The following is a 14,965-nucleotide window of genomic DNA, read 5'->3' as shown; positions in this document are numbered from 1 at the left end:
CAAACAAGTCCAATAAATGCCTGCTGGTGAATATGATGTGCCATGAATATTGTTATCGCTTTTATTCACGTTGAAACAGGTCAAAATGCGATCGATCTCTCCATTTCAATGAGCGAACAATGTCCCCGCGTGAACCGGGACTTTGTTGGAAGTTTCGTTTTGTACTCCTGCTAGGACTGGTAATAGCAGGTTCGGAGAGGTGGGTGGCTCTGAAAAGAGCCTTTGTAATTAATGGTGGAGTCGAGGCTTCACTTGGAGCTTGTGTACTTGGTGACGGCCTTGGTGCCCTCCGACACGGCGTGCTTGGCCAGCTCGCCGGGGAGCAGCAGTCGCACTGCGGTCTGGATCTCCCGAGAGGTGATGGTGGAGCGTTTGTTGTAGTGCGCCAGGCGGGACGCCTCGGAAGCGATGCGCTCAAAGATGTCGTTGACGAACGAGTTCATGATGCTCATTGCCTTGGACGAGATGCCGGTATCGGGGTGCACCTGCTTCATCACCTTGTAGATGTAAATGGCGTAGCTCTCCTTCCTGCGGTGGCGTCGCTTCTTGCCATCCTTGCGCGTAGCCTTGGTCACAGCCTTCTTGGAGCCCTTCTTGGGAGCAGGAACCTTAGCCGGCCCAGCGCTCTTTGATGCGGGAGGATCGGGCATGTCGACGCGTCGTAGGCAGCTTCGGGTCAGTTCACAACAGACGGGAAGCGAATGTGGATGTCGGTCGCGCGTTGAGCTCCTTTTATAGGAGGCGAGATGCAAATCAGAGGATCGTAGTGCGCGGCGCTGCTGAGTGGCTCTTTTAGTACCATCCCTCTCCATCAGCCTCCAATGAGAAACGCGGACGCGATGTTCACTTTAATATAGTTTTTACTGCAAAAATGACTTGTGAATATAACACAATGTAATGTCCAAACATGTATATTAGTGAATTGCAGCCATGGCCATTGATTTTGTTTTAAAAAGGATGACTAGAAAACCCAATACAGTATATTGTGTTTTGAGTGTGGGTTTTTTTGTTTCTTACGAAGGATTGTTTCACAACTCGTCTAATACGGCACACGGGCGTTTTATGAACGCAATTTGGATAAATACAAGCGCTCGGTGGAGAAAAATAACTTCGCTGTTGTGCTGTACAGGTGGAGATTAGCGTTCCGGCACGCTACGTCAATTAGGACGAGTGTGCTGTAAGATTGTGGCGCCAAATGCTCTACGTAATATCGGAATCGGCTGCAGCTGGAAATTATTCACGCAAAAATACCAGAAATGGGTACTGTATTAATGCGTTCAAGAATTACGCCTTGTTAAATGTGACGTGTCGTGAATATCATGATTTCTTTCATTCATGTGGAAGCAGATGAAGATTCGCCAACTCAACAAGCAAACGTCCACCACGCTCACGAGGAATTGGCGCGCAATAACCCAGGACATGTGCTCCATTTAGAAAGTGTTTGGCAACACTGGCGCAAGCAGTTTCGAAGAGGTGGGTGGCTCTGAAAAGAGCCTTTGGGTTGGCTTAATGTGCGAGAGATGGGCGCTCAGCCTCCGAAGCCGTAGAGAGTGCGGCCCTGGCGCTTGAGGGCGTAGACCACGTCCATGGCGGTGACGGTCTTGCGCTTGGCGTGCTCCGTGTAGGTGACGGCGTCGCGGATGACGTTCTCAAGGAAGACCTTCAGGACGCCGCGGGTCTCCTCGTAGATGAGGCCCGAGATGCGCTTCACACCGCCGCGGCGAGCGAGGCGGCGGATGGCGGGCTTGGTGATGCCCTGGATGTTGTCGCGCAGCACCTTGCGATGGCGTTTTGCGCCTCCCTTGCCGAGCCCCTTACCGCCTTTACCGCGTCCAGACATTGCGACTACTTCTGACAAAGCACGCGAGAGACATGCGCGCTCAGCTTGCAGCAGCAGCCACCTTTATATCCGAAGCGTGGTGACGTCACCGACCACCCCTGCCCTCCGCGATGGCTCCGCCTTAAACCTTCGACATTTAACCTCTGTGACGAAGAAAACCCTCCACCGTCGTCAAAAATACTTCCGTGACATGTACAATATGCGACGTTTTGGGCAATGACCCTTCTTCGAAGCACTCTGTAATGATATTGGCACACCCGCAGCGAACGCGAGAGGAACGCAATCTGTTGCAAGATTGCACGTGGAGTGAATAATCGGTGTAAGGTCTTGTTTTCAAGTGAACAAGATGAACTAACTTTATAATCGTGTGAAGCTAAACGGCTTCCAACACAATAGTTGAGTGAACGTCACCAACTAGTTCTCCCAAAGTAAGAAAGACATTTATTTTAATAGAGAAGTTTAGATGGTGCACCGCAATGTTTACAAAACAAAAACAAAGTGAAAAGGCGAGAACGAGCGAATGAAGGCAAATTGAGTAAAGCTGTCTGGAATCAATACATTTTTAGACTAAATTCCATATTTGGCACCAGTAACATGATGACGGAATGAAGAGGTGCAACACATAATCAAAATTGGAGGTTCGTCAAGAATGCATCGATTTGAATCTGGATTTAGATTAGAATCGCCAGCGAGAATGCTGACGTCGCTGACATTACTCTGCACCCAGTTCGAGTGAGGGAGCTGCCACCCGCCCCGCCTGTGTTTATGATTACTGCTTTCGGGCTCGATTACTCCCATCACATCAATGCTTAAAACACATCGAGTGGGTAAAATGTTATACAGTTAATTTGGCGAATGTACGAAACTTATCCAATCTACACAAATCCTCACGATTGAACTGCACCAAGCGTCGAGCTCCTTGATCAGGGCCGAGTCAAGGCGAGCAACCATCGCCACGCCGTAAATGGGTTTGACTTACAGAATATGGCACGCATTCAACAGCAACGTAATACACTGCCATGTGTTAACGATGAACTAATTGAAGCGCAGCAGCACCTGGTTCACTTTTTTTAACTAAGTGGGTGGCTCTGAAAAGAGCCGTTGAGGTGGAGTGAATCGAGCATCGTCCGATCGGATTCACTTCTTTGGCGCAGTCTTCTTGGGCTTGGCCGCGGCCTTCTTGGGCTTGGCCACCTTGGGTTTGGCGGCCTTGGCCTTGACGGTCTTGGGCTTAGCGACCTTGGGCTTCGCAGCCTTGGGCTTGGCTGGGCTCTTCGCCACCTTCTTGGGCTTAACAGCCGACTTCACCTTTTTGGGGCTCTTGGCCGACTTGGCAGCCGCGGGCTTCTTTGCTTTCTTGGGAGACTTCTTGGGCGCGGTCTTCTTGGCTGCCGCGGGCTTCTTCACCTTCTTGGCTGCCGCGGGCTTTTTAGCTGCGGGCTTTGATGTTGACGACTTGGGCTTCGCCTTTGCGGCAGCCTTTTCCTTGTTGAGTTTGAAAGAGCCAGATGCACCGCTGCCCTTCACTTGCGCCACGGCGTCTTTGGCCACGAGCTTCTTGATGGCCAACTTCACGCGGGCATTGTTCTTCTCTACGTCGTATCCTCCGGCAGCAAGCGACTTTTTGAGCGCAGGAAGAGACACGCCGTTCCTCTCCTTGCTGCTGGCCAGAGCCTTGAGGATGAGCTCGGACACGCTGGGGCCGACCTTCTTGGACTTTGGAGCGGCGCGCTTCTTCTTGGGGCTTTTAGGCGCTGAAGTAGCCGCAGCTGGTGGTTGAGCAGGAGCAGTTTCCGCCATCTCAAAACGTCGCTTTTATCGCCTCACCTCTTTGAAATCGAAATCAGCGCTCTCACGGATTCAAACCGAGCGTCCTCCAGGCCCGAGGTTATTATAGAAGCGGCGTACTGAATGCGGACGTCGCTGAGATCATCCAGCACTCAGATCTAGTGAGGAAGTTGCCACCATACTCACTGTGTTTATCACGCCTGCCTTTGGGCTCGATTACTCCCGTAACGTTCATACTTACATGCATATAGTTGATACATTATCACGAAGATCACTTCTTTAATGTACGTTACTTATGCAATATACGACAATGCTCACGATATAAATTATAATTCAAAACAAGTGAACAACCAACATTTGGGAGACATTGTTCGGTCAGGGCGAGATATGATGATTGTCGTTTTTCAAAAGTGTTAATGATGAACACTATTTAAAACACACTCGAATGTTTTGCAAGACAAGATGCTTCAACAGACTACTCATATTTAATTCCAACGAAATATTTTCTATTTAAGTTTTGCCTCGCGCGCTCGCGATTCCTCCTCTCGCGCTATGGTGAGGACTGCGCGCCATGCCAACCGTCCCTTGTCACCGAACTTTTAACTGGACGTTTTAATCGAACTTTGAAATTAATAAATATATGGATTTTCAGATGGACAACAAACTGAAGAAAATTACTCAAAATTAACCGACATTAAATAGAAAGTTTAACATGTTACGTGGCAAGAGGTGAGTAGCTCACGCACTGCAGAAGGGTCGCGCGCCTTGAACAAGATCGAGGCACGGTGCACAATTATCACCACTCAAATTCAACTCAAGTGACTCCGCAGTCGAATGTTTAAAGAACATATATAATCTTACGTTTAATGCACCGACAGAGTTGATATTCTAGGAGCGCAGGATGGTTCATGCGATGAGTTGTTTTTACTGCAATAAGTAACACGTATTTACTGCACTAAGTAACACGAATGAGTAATCATTGGAAAGATGTTATTAACCATGTAAAAATATTTAACTACACATATTTGTACCATCTTATTTGACAGGTAATATTATACTTTACCGAGTGTTGACATCCCCAGCGTTTACCAGTACTTTTATGCTTACTATCAGCTAACACTGGCCACAACCCTGAGCTGATGTGCTCATTTGTTCCCTTTTAGCCCCGACACCCCACGCCACTCCCCGGCAACCACATTCAGATAAGGCCCCCCCCCCTCTGCCCCCCCCTGATTTATTATTTAAATTATTATTTATATTATTTAAATTATGTATTATTATTGTTTTACCTACGTGACTTTACCGAAAAAAACCTAAGAGTATGAATCATTGCAGTCACGAAAGCTTCAAATCTAGAACGAATGCAAGAATCATTCATTCCACGCGCATGTGAAGAGGAGTCGTAGAATGGTTTATGCACTTCTTTATACTGGTAGCAACGAAGTGGACCAGCCTACAATAGATTATATCGTCCGTCCGTCCGTCCGTGTAGCAACATCGCCACCCTATTGCAAACACTTGGCATGACCCTACAAAAACCTTTAGACTCTGTGATACTTTCCTGGCTAAACAAGTGTAACATTCCCTTATAATTCCCTAAGATAGCTTTTAATTAAAACATTTACATTAATGAGGTTTTCCTGGCTAAACACGTGTAACATTCCCTTATAATTCCCTGAGATAGCTTTTAATTAAAACTTTGAAATTAAATAAAAAAACTCACAGCGCCCTAAAGCCTACAGCTAGGCCTAAAGCCTAGAACTGGGCCTCAAAGTCTGACTTCGTATCGTACCCCTGCGTGTGTGCAAGGGAGTTAATGTTTAACAATGTTACATTCCCTGATGCTTTTAAATATAAACATTTAAATTTAAAGCTTTAACATGAATAATAAAAACATTTAAATTAAAAATTAACTCTCGGCGGCCTAAAGCCTACAGCTAGGCCTCAAGCCTCGAACGCCTCAAACTCTCCCTTCGTATTGTTCCCCTGCGTGTGTGCAAGGGAGTTATGTTTAACAATGTTACATTCCCTGATGCTTTTAAATAGAAACATTTAAATTTAAAGCTTTTACATAAATTATAAAAACAGGTAAATTAAAAATTAACTCACGGCGCCCTAAAGCCTACAGCTAGGCCTAAAGCCTAGACCTAGGCCTCACACTCTCCCTTCGTATCGTCCGATTCAGTGTAGCAACATCGCCCCCTACTGCAAACACTTGGCAGGACCCTACAAAAACCTTTAGTCTCAGTGGGGCTTTCCTGGCTAAACAAGTGTAATAATACATTATGTTTATATTCTTTGGTTATTCGTTCCTACCAGCCCACCCCGCAGGGTCCTGTTTTCACCAACGCACAGCAATACTCGTTCCAAGACCAACCCCAGGCACACGTCCCACAGCCCCTTTTAACTCCTCAATCTCCGCTCCCAATACACATCCGCGTCCAGCACGCCTGCTCCGGGTGACGTCACTGCCCTTTAACCCCTGACACCCCCGTCCAGCTCTTTCCCGCGCGTGTGATTGGTGCGTGTTGTCGTGAGAGCGGAGATGTCGTGTTTGCGTGGTGCGTGAGGGTGGCTCGCAGATCCCTTAAAGTGCTTGAACCATTCTCCGACTCCTCTTCATATGTAATCTGACCGCTCAAAAAGAGCGAGTTTTATTCTTTAAAAAACACGATACTTTCTTCCAATAGGCATCCCAATTTATTCTAAACCATGTTCCATGATTGATGCAATGTTGGAATGCTGCTCAAATACCGTTCCTAAATTAGACATAATAAAGGGTAACTGGAATGAGCAGAGCATTTGTTTAATTGCGAGCAATTTGGCACGAGGGCAACTCGACGACGGTGTCCTTATTAATAACAAAACCCCTGTGTACGACTGTCCGAGCTCTTTGCAAGCAAGTGGGTGGCTCTGAAAAGAGCCGTTGTTGTGGTGGTAGAGGCGGCGGCGCGTTCACTTCTTTGCCTGAGAGGTCTTCTTGGGCAGCAGCACGGCCTGGATGTTGGGCAGCACACCGCCCTGGGCGATAGTCACGCCGCCCATGAGCTTGTTGAGCTCCTCGTCGTTTCGCACGGCGAGCTGCAGGTGTCGGGGGATGATCCTCGTCTTCTTGTTGTCGCGGGCGGCATTGCCAGCCAGCTCGAGGATCTCGGCAGAAAGGTACTCGAGCACGGCGGCCAGGTAGACGGGTGCTCCAGCGCCGACCCGCTGGGCGTAATTGCCCTTGCGGAGCAGCCTGTGAACGCGACCCACGGGGAACTGCAAGCCGGCGCGGGAAGAGCGGGACTTTGCCTTGGCGCGAGATTTGCCACCGGTCTTGCCGCGTCCAGACATTGCTAAGGGACCTAGGATGCAAAAAGCAATAGAGACAAAGTACGAACGATTTGTGACGTTAACACGCACCACCGGAGCGTCTTTTATAGCGGAGACGAGGATCGTAGAGCGCGCCGCTGCTGATTGGCTCCTCTCGGTCGAGTCCCGCCCTCTCCTTGAGCCACCAATGAAAAGCCGGGACGCGAGGATTCGATGTTGACTTTAATTATTTTTATCCATATATATTTTTATGCGGACACGTATCTTAGGAATTAAACAATGCGATACACGTACTTAATAGGTTCAAGTTTTAAGCATTATTGAGTTAATTTATGGGCACGTGCTGGCAAGTCAAACTTATAAGCGGATTCCGCAAATATCAATGTATTATTGATTATAATCATCATTTTGAGGGACCTCATTGGTTATAAGAAATCATTGTGATAGCCTTGAGCTCGTGATTGATCGCCCACGTGCCTATACGGTGTATATATATTCCTTTAACCGCCTGTTCGGGCAATGCCTAAAAATATATGTGCGTGAATAATTCAGTCTCTTAGTTTGCAAAATGTGAACTTCTTATCAGCTCGGGATTGAAACAACATCAACCAATATCTTTGGGTTTAATAGTTAATATATTTCACCCAAATAACCCTTTTGTTGTAGATTACGTAAACATGGTTTCACAACGCTTATATACAACACCAACGTGTGATGTTGAAAAATGAGCGGCGGGGTATATAAAATGAACTTCATTGTCGCTTACGCCTGACGACTCGTGAGAGCCGTGACCAGCAAACGAAGGTTTCCGGCACCCGAACTTTGAAGGACACACATGGAAGCTTTTTCATGCGTAAGTGGTGGCTCTGAAAAGAGCCTTTGTGTTGTGCTTTGAGGGCCGAGCTGGGCGTTCAAGCGCGCTCGCCACGAATGCGGCGGGCGAGCTGAATGTCCTTGGGCATGATGGTGACGCGCTTGGCGTGGATGGCGCACAGGTTGGTGTCCTCGAAGAGCGCGACAAGGTACGCTTCGCTGGCCTCCTGCAGAGCCATGACAGCGGAGCTCTGGAAGCGCAGGTCGGTCTTGAAGTCCTGCGCGATCTCCCTGACGAGGCGCTGGAAGGGCAGTTTGCGGATGAGCAGCTCGGTGGACTTCTGGTAGCGGCGGATCTCGCGCAGAGCGACGGTGCCGGGCCTGTAGCGGTGAGGCTTCTTGACGCCGCCCGTGGCCGGAGCGCTCTTTCGGGCCGCCTTGGTGGCGAGTTGCTTGCGTGGGGCCTTGCCGCCCGTGGACTTGCGAGCGGTCTGCTTGGTGCGAGCCATGGCTTGGTGTGGGCAAAGATTCTCACAAGCGGGGAGAAGGCGGCTTATGTAGCCCAGAGCGCGCGCTCACTGGTCAGCGGAGTCGTGACGTGCGAAGACGGGGAGCGTGCTGATTGGTTGGCAGCGTGCAATGATCTCGAGTCGTCAACTCTTCTTAATCAACAAAATGTTCAGTTTGGATCATTTCAGAATGCCGTATCACGATGCAGTAGTACCGTTTGAGCGCCGTCGATGTCTTTAACGGATGTTATTTTCTCAAGCAAACACCTTTCCGAAAACGACTTTACAGTGCTCTGCATGATCTAAATAAAGTGTGAAGAAACTGTGTGGGGGTCGCTAGCCCCCGAGATCCCTCCCTCGATAATACTAACGGCCGGACTAACATCATCAATCGCCCCCCCGCTGCTAAGCGAACCGCCGCTAGGCTCCTCACCCAGGGTGTGGGAGCCGTCACCCGAGGGTTCCCCTCCACCGCGGGTCCGCGTAGCAGGCATGGATAACCACGCACGCGCACACCCACACACAGCTCTGCACGGCACTCACCCAACCCTGACCACTCACGTTAGGATCGCGCACCTGTGTTACACACGTCGTGAACGTGCGCGCACACACGCGTACAGCTCCACACGCGATACCCACTCCTGCGCCGCTCTGCGCTGCGCTGGCCGCCCACGTTACGATCGCGCACCTTGGGCACGCCGATTACGCACGCCGAGAGCTTACGCAAGTAACGAGCGCACGCAAGCGGGGCACACGCCGACACGACGACTCGTCCCCTCCCCCACTCGCGCGTGCACGTCAACACAAATATCGTACAAGGACGATTCTCCTCTCACACGGCTGCGTAGTCACGCCAACACACCAAAAGTGCTCTCCCCGGGCGTTAACGCACACACCTCCGTACCCGCACAATCGTACAGAGACCACGGCCTTTATGCGTACAACGACCACACACTCGCGAATGCAGGGCACGCTAATACCACGTTCCAAAAACACCCAACAACACGGTTTTGTTACTACGCTCGAGATTTTATTAGCCCTTGCTAACCAACCGAGCCACCCGTGTGTGTGTGCGGGACAGCAAGGCGCTTCTAACCCACACTCTGGTGCCGTGTAGCCCTATTCTATGCTGCGCTCTCTGCTAAACCGCTTTCCTACTCGTCCTTACCCCGAACTAACCCTCTCCTACGGATCCTACCCTCCGCTCTGAGGTGTTGTAAGGCGCGCAACACGATACCGTCTGTAGTCCTTGGTGACCTTGCGGCGCTCAGATCGTCCTGCAGACAATCTAGCGGCTCGCCCGATGACTCCTTCGTCGCTGACCCCGTGTCCAAACTCCAGAAGAAGAGAGTTCCCTACTGCCCCTGCGTTTTCTTTTAAACTATTCACATCAAAGGCTAGGCGCCCCCGTCCCGACCGCCTTGGTCTCTCGACCAATCCTGAGCCTAGGATTTCCCGCTCTTTTGCGATCCCGCCGGCCTTTGAACTTTCGACCAATCAGTCGTCCCGGTTCCTGATCCCAGCTATCTGCCTTGCTGACCCGTGTTTGTGTTTGTATGCGTTTCTAACTGCGGGGCTCTCTGAGCTCGCCGTGGTCGTGCGATCTCAAATCCGCCCACGGCGCCGCAGTGTTACTTGGCCTGGGAAGGGTCCTGTCCAATTCCCTGGCCCTGAGAAACCGTGGGGTAACCCCCCTAGGGGGCCCTCGGGTGAAAACTCAGGGTAGGTGACCCGACCACGAGGCCCTACGTGGGTGCGGGTGCGTGTTTATGTGGGGGGGGTGATGGGGGGCAGTGCGGCGGTGGAAGCCGGGCGGCTCCCTGGCTCGGCCGAGCGGCCCCGTCGCTGTGGCACCACATAGCCCCCCGGGGTGCCAGTCCCCGTCCCGGGTTGACTGGAGCACCTCGCCTGGGTTGCCCCCACGAGGTATCGCCGCGGGGTCCGCGGGATTCGCCCGGCCCTTGTGGCTGGCCTCGGGGGTGGCGGCTCCGTCTCCTGGGGCTCCGGCGGTGGTCTCCTCCTCCATTCCAACGGCTCCCCTCGGTCTCTGGCACCTGCGGGCTGGGGAACAAACTCAGAGGCGGTGGGGTTTAAGGGTCGCCGTCCTCGTCGCCCCCGGCCCCGCCCGGGGCCCCTCGGAGCCCGGGGCTCCGTGGGGCCCATATACTGCGCGAGGCCCCCGGGCACGGGGGGTAGGGGGACCCCGGGGTTTCGGGGTACTTGGACGGCGGGGCTCCCCCCCTCGGGGGCTGCTCGCCACGGCTTCAGTCGGCGGATGTTGACCACCATCTCCCGGCCCCTCTCTCCTCCCTGAATCAGCACCGTCCATGGTGAGATCTGCCGTCTCACAATCCAGGGTCCTCGCCAGTAGGTGGTCAGCTTCCCCACCTGTCCGGCACCGACGCGGGGAGTGTACAGCCACACCTCGGAGCCCGCAGTGTAGAAGGGGGGCTCCATACGGGGTCGGGCGCCCTGCTCTTGCCGCTGGTGCGCGGCCTCTCCGTGCGGGTAGGCTCGGCCCCTGGCCCCTCGCAGGGTCTCCAGCAAGTGCTCCACGGGGTGGCTCCCTTCCTCCCGTTGCGGCGGAGGGACACCGAACAGCAGATCTGCGGGCAGGCGAGACTCGCGACCAAACATCATTAGGAACGGGGTCTGTCCTGTAGATGTGTGAACGGCGGTGGTGTAGGCGAACAGGGCATAGGGGAGGTGTTCGTCCCAGTCCTGTTGATTCGCGGCCGCCATGCGTTTAAGCTTCCCGGCCAGAGTCTGGTTCATCCTCTCTACCATCCCGTTCGCCTGGGGGTGATATGCCGTGGTTCGGTCCTTCTGGATCCCGAACTCTCGGCACAGCGCCTGGAATAGTTCGGCCTCGAATTCACTACCCTGGTCGGTAATGACTCGTTCGGGGATCCCGCACTTAAGTACGTAGTTTTCCACGAAGGCCCGGGCCACTACGAGGGCTGTTTTATCCGGGATAGCCACCGCCACGGGGTAGCGGGTGAAGTACTCCACCGCTACAAGAATATATCGGTTGCCCCGGTGGGATCGTGGAAAGGGCCCTTGCAGGTCGATTCCGACCAACTGATTCGTCCGACTGACTCGGAACGGCCTCAGGGGTACCTGGTACCTCGCCGGCTTTTGCCCACACTGCTGACAGGCCCGGCAGCCCTGCACCCAGGCGGCCACATCTTGCGCCAATTTAGGCCAGAGATACTGGCGACGCAGAGTCTCCCGGGTGCGCCGTTCCCCATCATGGCCCCCGAGCGGGTGGTCGTGTACCAGTCGTAGCAGCTGGGGTCGCACCTGGGCAGGAACACAGATACACCCCGGCTGGCCGGCCTCGGTTAACTCCCGTACCACTCCGTTCTGTACACACAACCGGGCATACAAACCGCTCCAGGGTCCTGGTAGGGCGCTCTTTTCCTCCCGCAGTGCCGCCTCCACTGCCGCCAGATCCGGATCTCGCTGCTGGGTCTGTCTCAGCTGCTCGTCGTTTAGGCCCGGGAAGGCACAGCCGACGTCCTCCTGGGTCCGTCCGATCGGGTCCCGAGCCGCGGGTCCCGCGCTTGCCGGGCGGTCGACGGGATCCTCAGTGCCACCTGCGAGGGTCTCTGTGGCGCACACTGCACTCTCTCTCGGGGGGGGGAGTTTAGTTTCCGCGCGCTCCTTGGGTTCTGCTGCCTGGCGGCAGCGTCCCCCCGTGAAGCACGGGCAGGCGTCTCCCTCCCTCGTCTCAGCGCGCACCGCGGGCCGTCTTGACAAGGCGTCCGCGTTCGCGTGTGTCCGCCCCGCTCGGTACTCGATCTGCAGGTTGTACTCCTGCAGCTGCGCCAGCCATCGAGCCATCTGCCCCCGCGGTTCCTTGAATGTAAGGAGGAACTGCAGTGCATAATGATCGGTGCGCACACGACATTTCCTGCCGTACAAGTACGGTCGGAACTGTTTACACGCGAAAATTACAGCATACAGTTCCTGACGGGTTACACAATAGTTCAGTTCGGCCCCGCTCAGGGTCCGACTGGCGTACGCGATGACCCGCTCCGTCCCACCCTGCACTTGCGACAGCACCGCGCCCAGCCCACTGCTGCAGGCGTCAGTGTCCAAAATAAAATCGGTGGTGAAATCTGGGAAAGCCAAGGTGGGGGTGTGGGTGAGGTGGTCTTTGAGTGTGGTGAAAGCCGTCTGGCAGGCCTCCGACCACTGATAGGGGTTCTTAGGGGAGGTGAGTTGGGTGAGGGGGCGTGCAATCTCACTGAATCCCTTTACAAATCGACGGTAATAAGTGGCGAGTCCCAAGAATGACCTGATCTCCGTCAGGTTCCTCGGCCGCGGCCAATCCACTACGGCACGCACCTTCTCGGGATCGGTGCTCACCCCTGCCTCGCTGACTCGGTGTCCGAGGTACCCCACCTCGCGTTGCGCAATGTAACACTTACGTGGCTTGAGCTTGAGATGGGCTGCTCGCAGTCGCTGGAATACTTCCCGCAGCCTGGACCAGTGTTCGGACAGCGACCTACTGAACACTATTACGTCGTCCAGGTAAATCAGGCACTGTTCCCACTGCAAGCCCCGCATCACCAACTCCATCAACCGCTGGAACGTCGCGGGCGCGTTAGTGAGTCCGAACGGCAACACTCGAAACTCAAACAGGCCCATCGGGGTGGTGAATGCTGTTTTTGGCCGATCCTCCTCCGTCATCTCCACCTGCCAGTAACCGGACGCCAGATCGAGGGTGGAAAAATACCGCGCTCCTGCGAGACTGTCGAAGGTGTCGTCGATGCGTGGGATGGGAAAAGCGTCGCCGAGGGTGACTGCGTTCAATTTTCGGTAATCAACGCAGAACCGAGTCGATCCGTCCTTTTTCGTTACCAGTACCACCGGGGCAGACCAAGGGCTCGCGGAGGGCTGGATTATGTTATCGCGTAGCATATCCGTGACTGCCTCTTTGATCTGGGTCCGTTCAGGCGCGCCCACTCGGTATGCGGGGAGTTTGATGGGTCGGGCTGCACCTGTGTCAATTTGGTGCTTGACCAGGTCGGTCCGGCCCACGTCCGAATCGTGCTCACTGAACACGTCGGCGTACTCCCGCAATAACCCGCGCAGCTGATCGGCCTCCCCCTTAGGTAAGGCTGCCCAAGGCACATGTAGCGCATCCTGCAGGGGAACAATCTCGGCTCGGGGGGTCGGGCCGACTCGCCAGGCCAGATCCTGGCTGTCCTCGGGGCGGCCAGGGTCCTCCGCCCAGAGTGCGAACACCGAGTCGTTCGAGTGGCGAGCGTGCAGGGGGTGTACGGTGGCTACCGGGGTGCGTCGTCGTATCATTGCCGGGGTACTGTGTGGGTTAAACACACGTATAAACAGCCGGCCCCCATCTGCGTTTACCAGTGTGGCTGACCCTACCACCCCGTATCGCGATGCCAACTCCGGGTGAGGAGTCAGCATTACCTCGCCCGATGGTCGGTGGGTTGGGTCGGTGGAGAGGGTTGCCACTGGCACCAGCATCTCGGCGAGAGGCCCGATGGTGACGGCCGACACCAGCGTAGCGGCCACGGGTGTGAAGCGTGGGCGATTCGGCTCCTGTCCTAGGAACGGAATCCGCTCCCCGCTGCCCTCCACCGTAGCGCATCGTTGCCGGGGCTGTACGTTAAGTCCCAACTTTTCCAGGAGGTCCGTTCCTGCAATGCACTCGTGGCACAACACACTCGAAACGTAGAATTCATGTGTGCACACCTGGTTTCCTAGACGGACCTCGAGGGAGACCTTCCCCAGCAACCCCATCCCGGCTCCGCTTGCCGTGTGCAGCGCGCGATCCGGGGCCTGCAGGCAGCCCACGTCCACCCCGAGCATGCTGCAGTGCGCGGCGCTCATGAGAGAGGCCACGGCGCCCGTGTCCAACAGGATCCGGGTGCGCTGCCCGTTCACCTGGCCTTCCACCAGCGACGTGGCTCCCGTTATCCCTGCCACCAGCTCCCGCAGCCAATCGCCCGAGGTCCATGCGCCCTTGGGTGTTGTCGTTGTAACCTGTTTATGGATCACTCGCTCGCCATTATTATTACAGCTGGTTTGGGTCGGGTCTACGTCGATTTCATCCCCTGGTGGTCCCCTCTCTAGGGGGGGCTTAGTGTTTGACCTATGCATCGGCCTCGCACGGGCGCGCTGAGGGCAGTCCCTCATGAGATGCCCTCGACGGTCGCACACATAACACGTCCTGGGAGGAGTGGCGGCTCTGTGGCGAACTTTCTGCCCACTCCCTCCTCCCCCCGTGCGCTGTTGCTCATACTCTGCTTCTAGTCGGGCTATCCTCCCAGTTAATCCTCCTACCTCGGCCTGGACCGTCTCTACCATTGTCTCCAGCGCAGTCATGTGTGCCCGTACTTGGGTTACCTTGTTGTCTACTTGGGTTACCCTGTCACCTACCTGGGTTACCCTGTCACCTACCTGGGTTACCTGGCCGGAGACATCCTTTATACCCGTTTGTATACCGGCAACCCATCCCGGGGTTGTCTCGCGGGACACTGGAGGTTCTCTTTCCCGGCCCCTTACCGTCCTCGCGAGCTCCTGTTCCTCCTCCTCGTCTTCCGAGAGCAGGCTCGCAATGGCGCGCTCTCGTCCCAGCCCCCGGAGCTGCGCGCGTTCGCTGTGAATTCTTTCACACTTACGTGCGCGCTCGACAAGGGTGTTAAAGGGAAGACGTGGGCAG

The 14,965-nt window shown here is 54.4% G+C and overlaps 4 protein-coding genes and 1 pseudogene across 5 annotated transcripts; all 5 read right to left on the bottom strand.

The window, feature by feature from the left end:
• Nucleotides 1–203: 203 nt before the first annotated feature.
• On the bottom strand, nucleotides 204–715 carry LOC144741493 (histone H2B type 3-B). Its single transcript, XM_078624016.1, has one exon. The coding sequence runs from the start codon at nucleotides 648–650 to the stop codon at nucleotides 249–251; it is 402 nt and encodes a 133-aa protein (XP_078480142.1). The 5' UTR covers nucleotides 651–715; the 3' UTR covers nucleotides 204–248.
• A 762-nt stretch (nucleotides 716–1,477) lies between these two features.
• Nucleotides 1,478–1,894, bottom strand: LOC144741490 (histone H4). Its single transcript, XM_078624014.1, has one exon. It carries the CDS (start codon nucleotides 1,838–1,840, stop codon nucleotides 1,529–1,531), a length of 312 nt encoding a protein of 103 aa, XP_078480140.1. The 5' UTR covers nucleotides 1,841–1,894; the 3' UTR covers nucleotides 1,478–1,528.
• Nucleotides 1,895–2,264: 370 nt separating this feature from the next.
• LOC144741488 (histone H1 pseudogene) lies at nucleotides 2,265–3,706 on the bottom strand (annotated as a pseudogene). The gene has a single exon (XR_013590007.1). The product of XR_013590007.1 is annotated as a histone H1 pseudogene (transcript).
• Nucleotides 3,707–6,261: 2,555 nt separating this feature from the next.
• Nucleotides 6,262–7,142, bottom strand: LOC144741479 (histone H2A-like). The gene has a single exon (XM_078624003.1). It carries the CDS (start codon nucleotides 6,962–6,964, stop codon nucleotides 6,584–6,586), a length of 381 nt encoding a protein of 126 aa, XP_078480129.1. The 5' UTR covers nucleotides 6,965–7,142; the 3' UTR covers nucleotides 6,262–6,583.
• A 483-nt stretch (nucleotides 7,143–7,625) lies between these two features.
• On the bottom strand, nucleotides 7,626–8,556 carry LOC144741478 (histone H3). Its single transcript, XM_078624002.1, has one exon. It carries the CDS (start codon nucleotides 8,263–8,265, stop codon nucleotides 7,855–7,857), a length of 411 nt encoding a protein of 136 aa, XP_078480128.1. The 5' UTR covers nucleotides 8,266–8,556; the 3' UTR covers nucleotides 7,626–7,854.
• Nucleotides 8,557–14,965: the final 6,409 nt, after the last annotated feature.

The sequence above is a fragment of the Lampetra planeri genome, unplaced genomic scaffold (assembly GCF_965212315.1).
Source record: "Lampetra planeri unplaced genomic scaffold, kcLamPlan1.2.h2 scaffold_570, whole genome shotgun sequence".
NCBI lineage: Eukaryota > Metazoa > Chordata > Hyperoartia > Petromyzontiformes > Petromyzontidae > Lampetra > Lampetra planeri.
The sequence above is the reverse complement of the archived record's forward strand: the minus strand, read 5'-3'. Positions and strand labels throughout refer to the sequence as shown.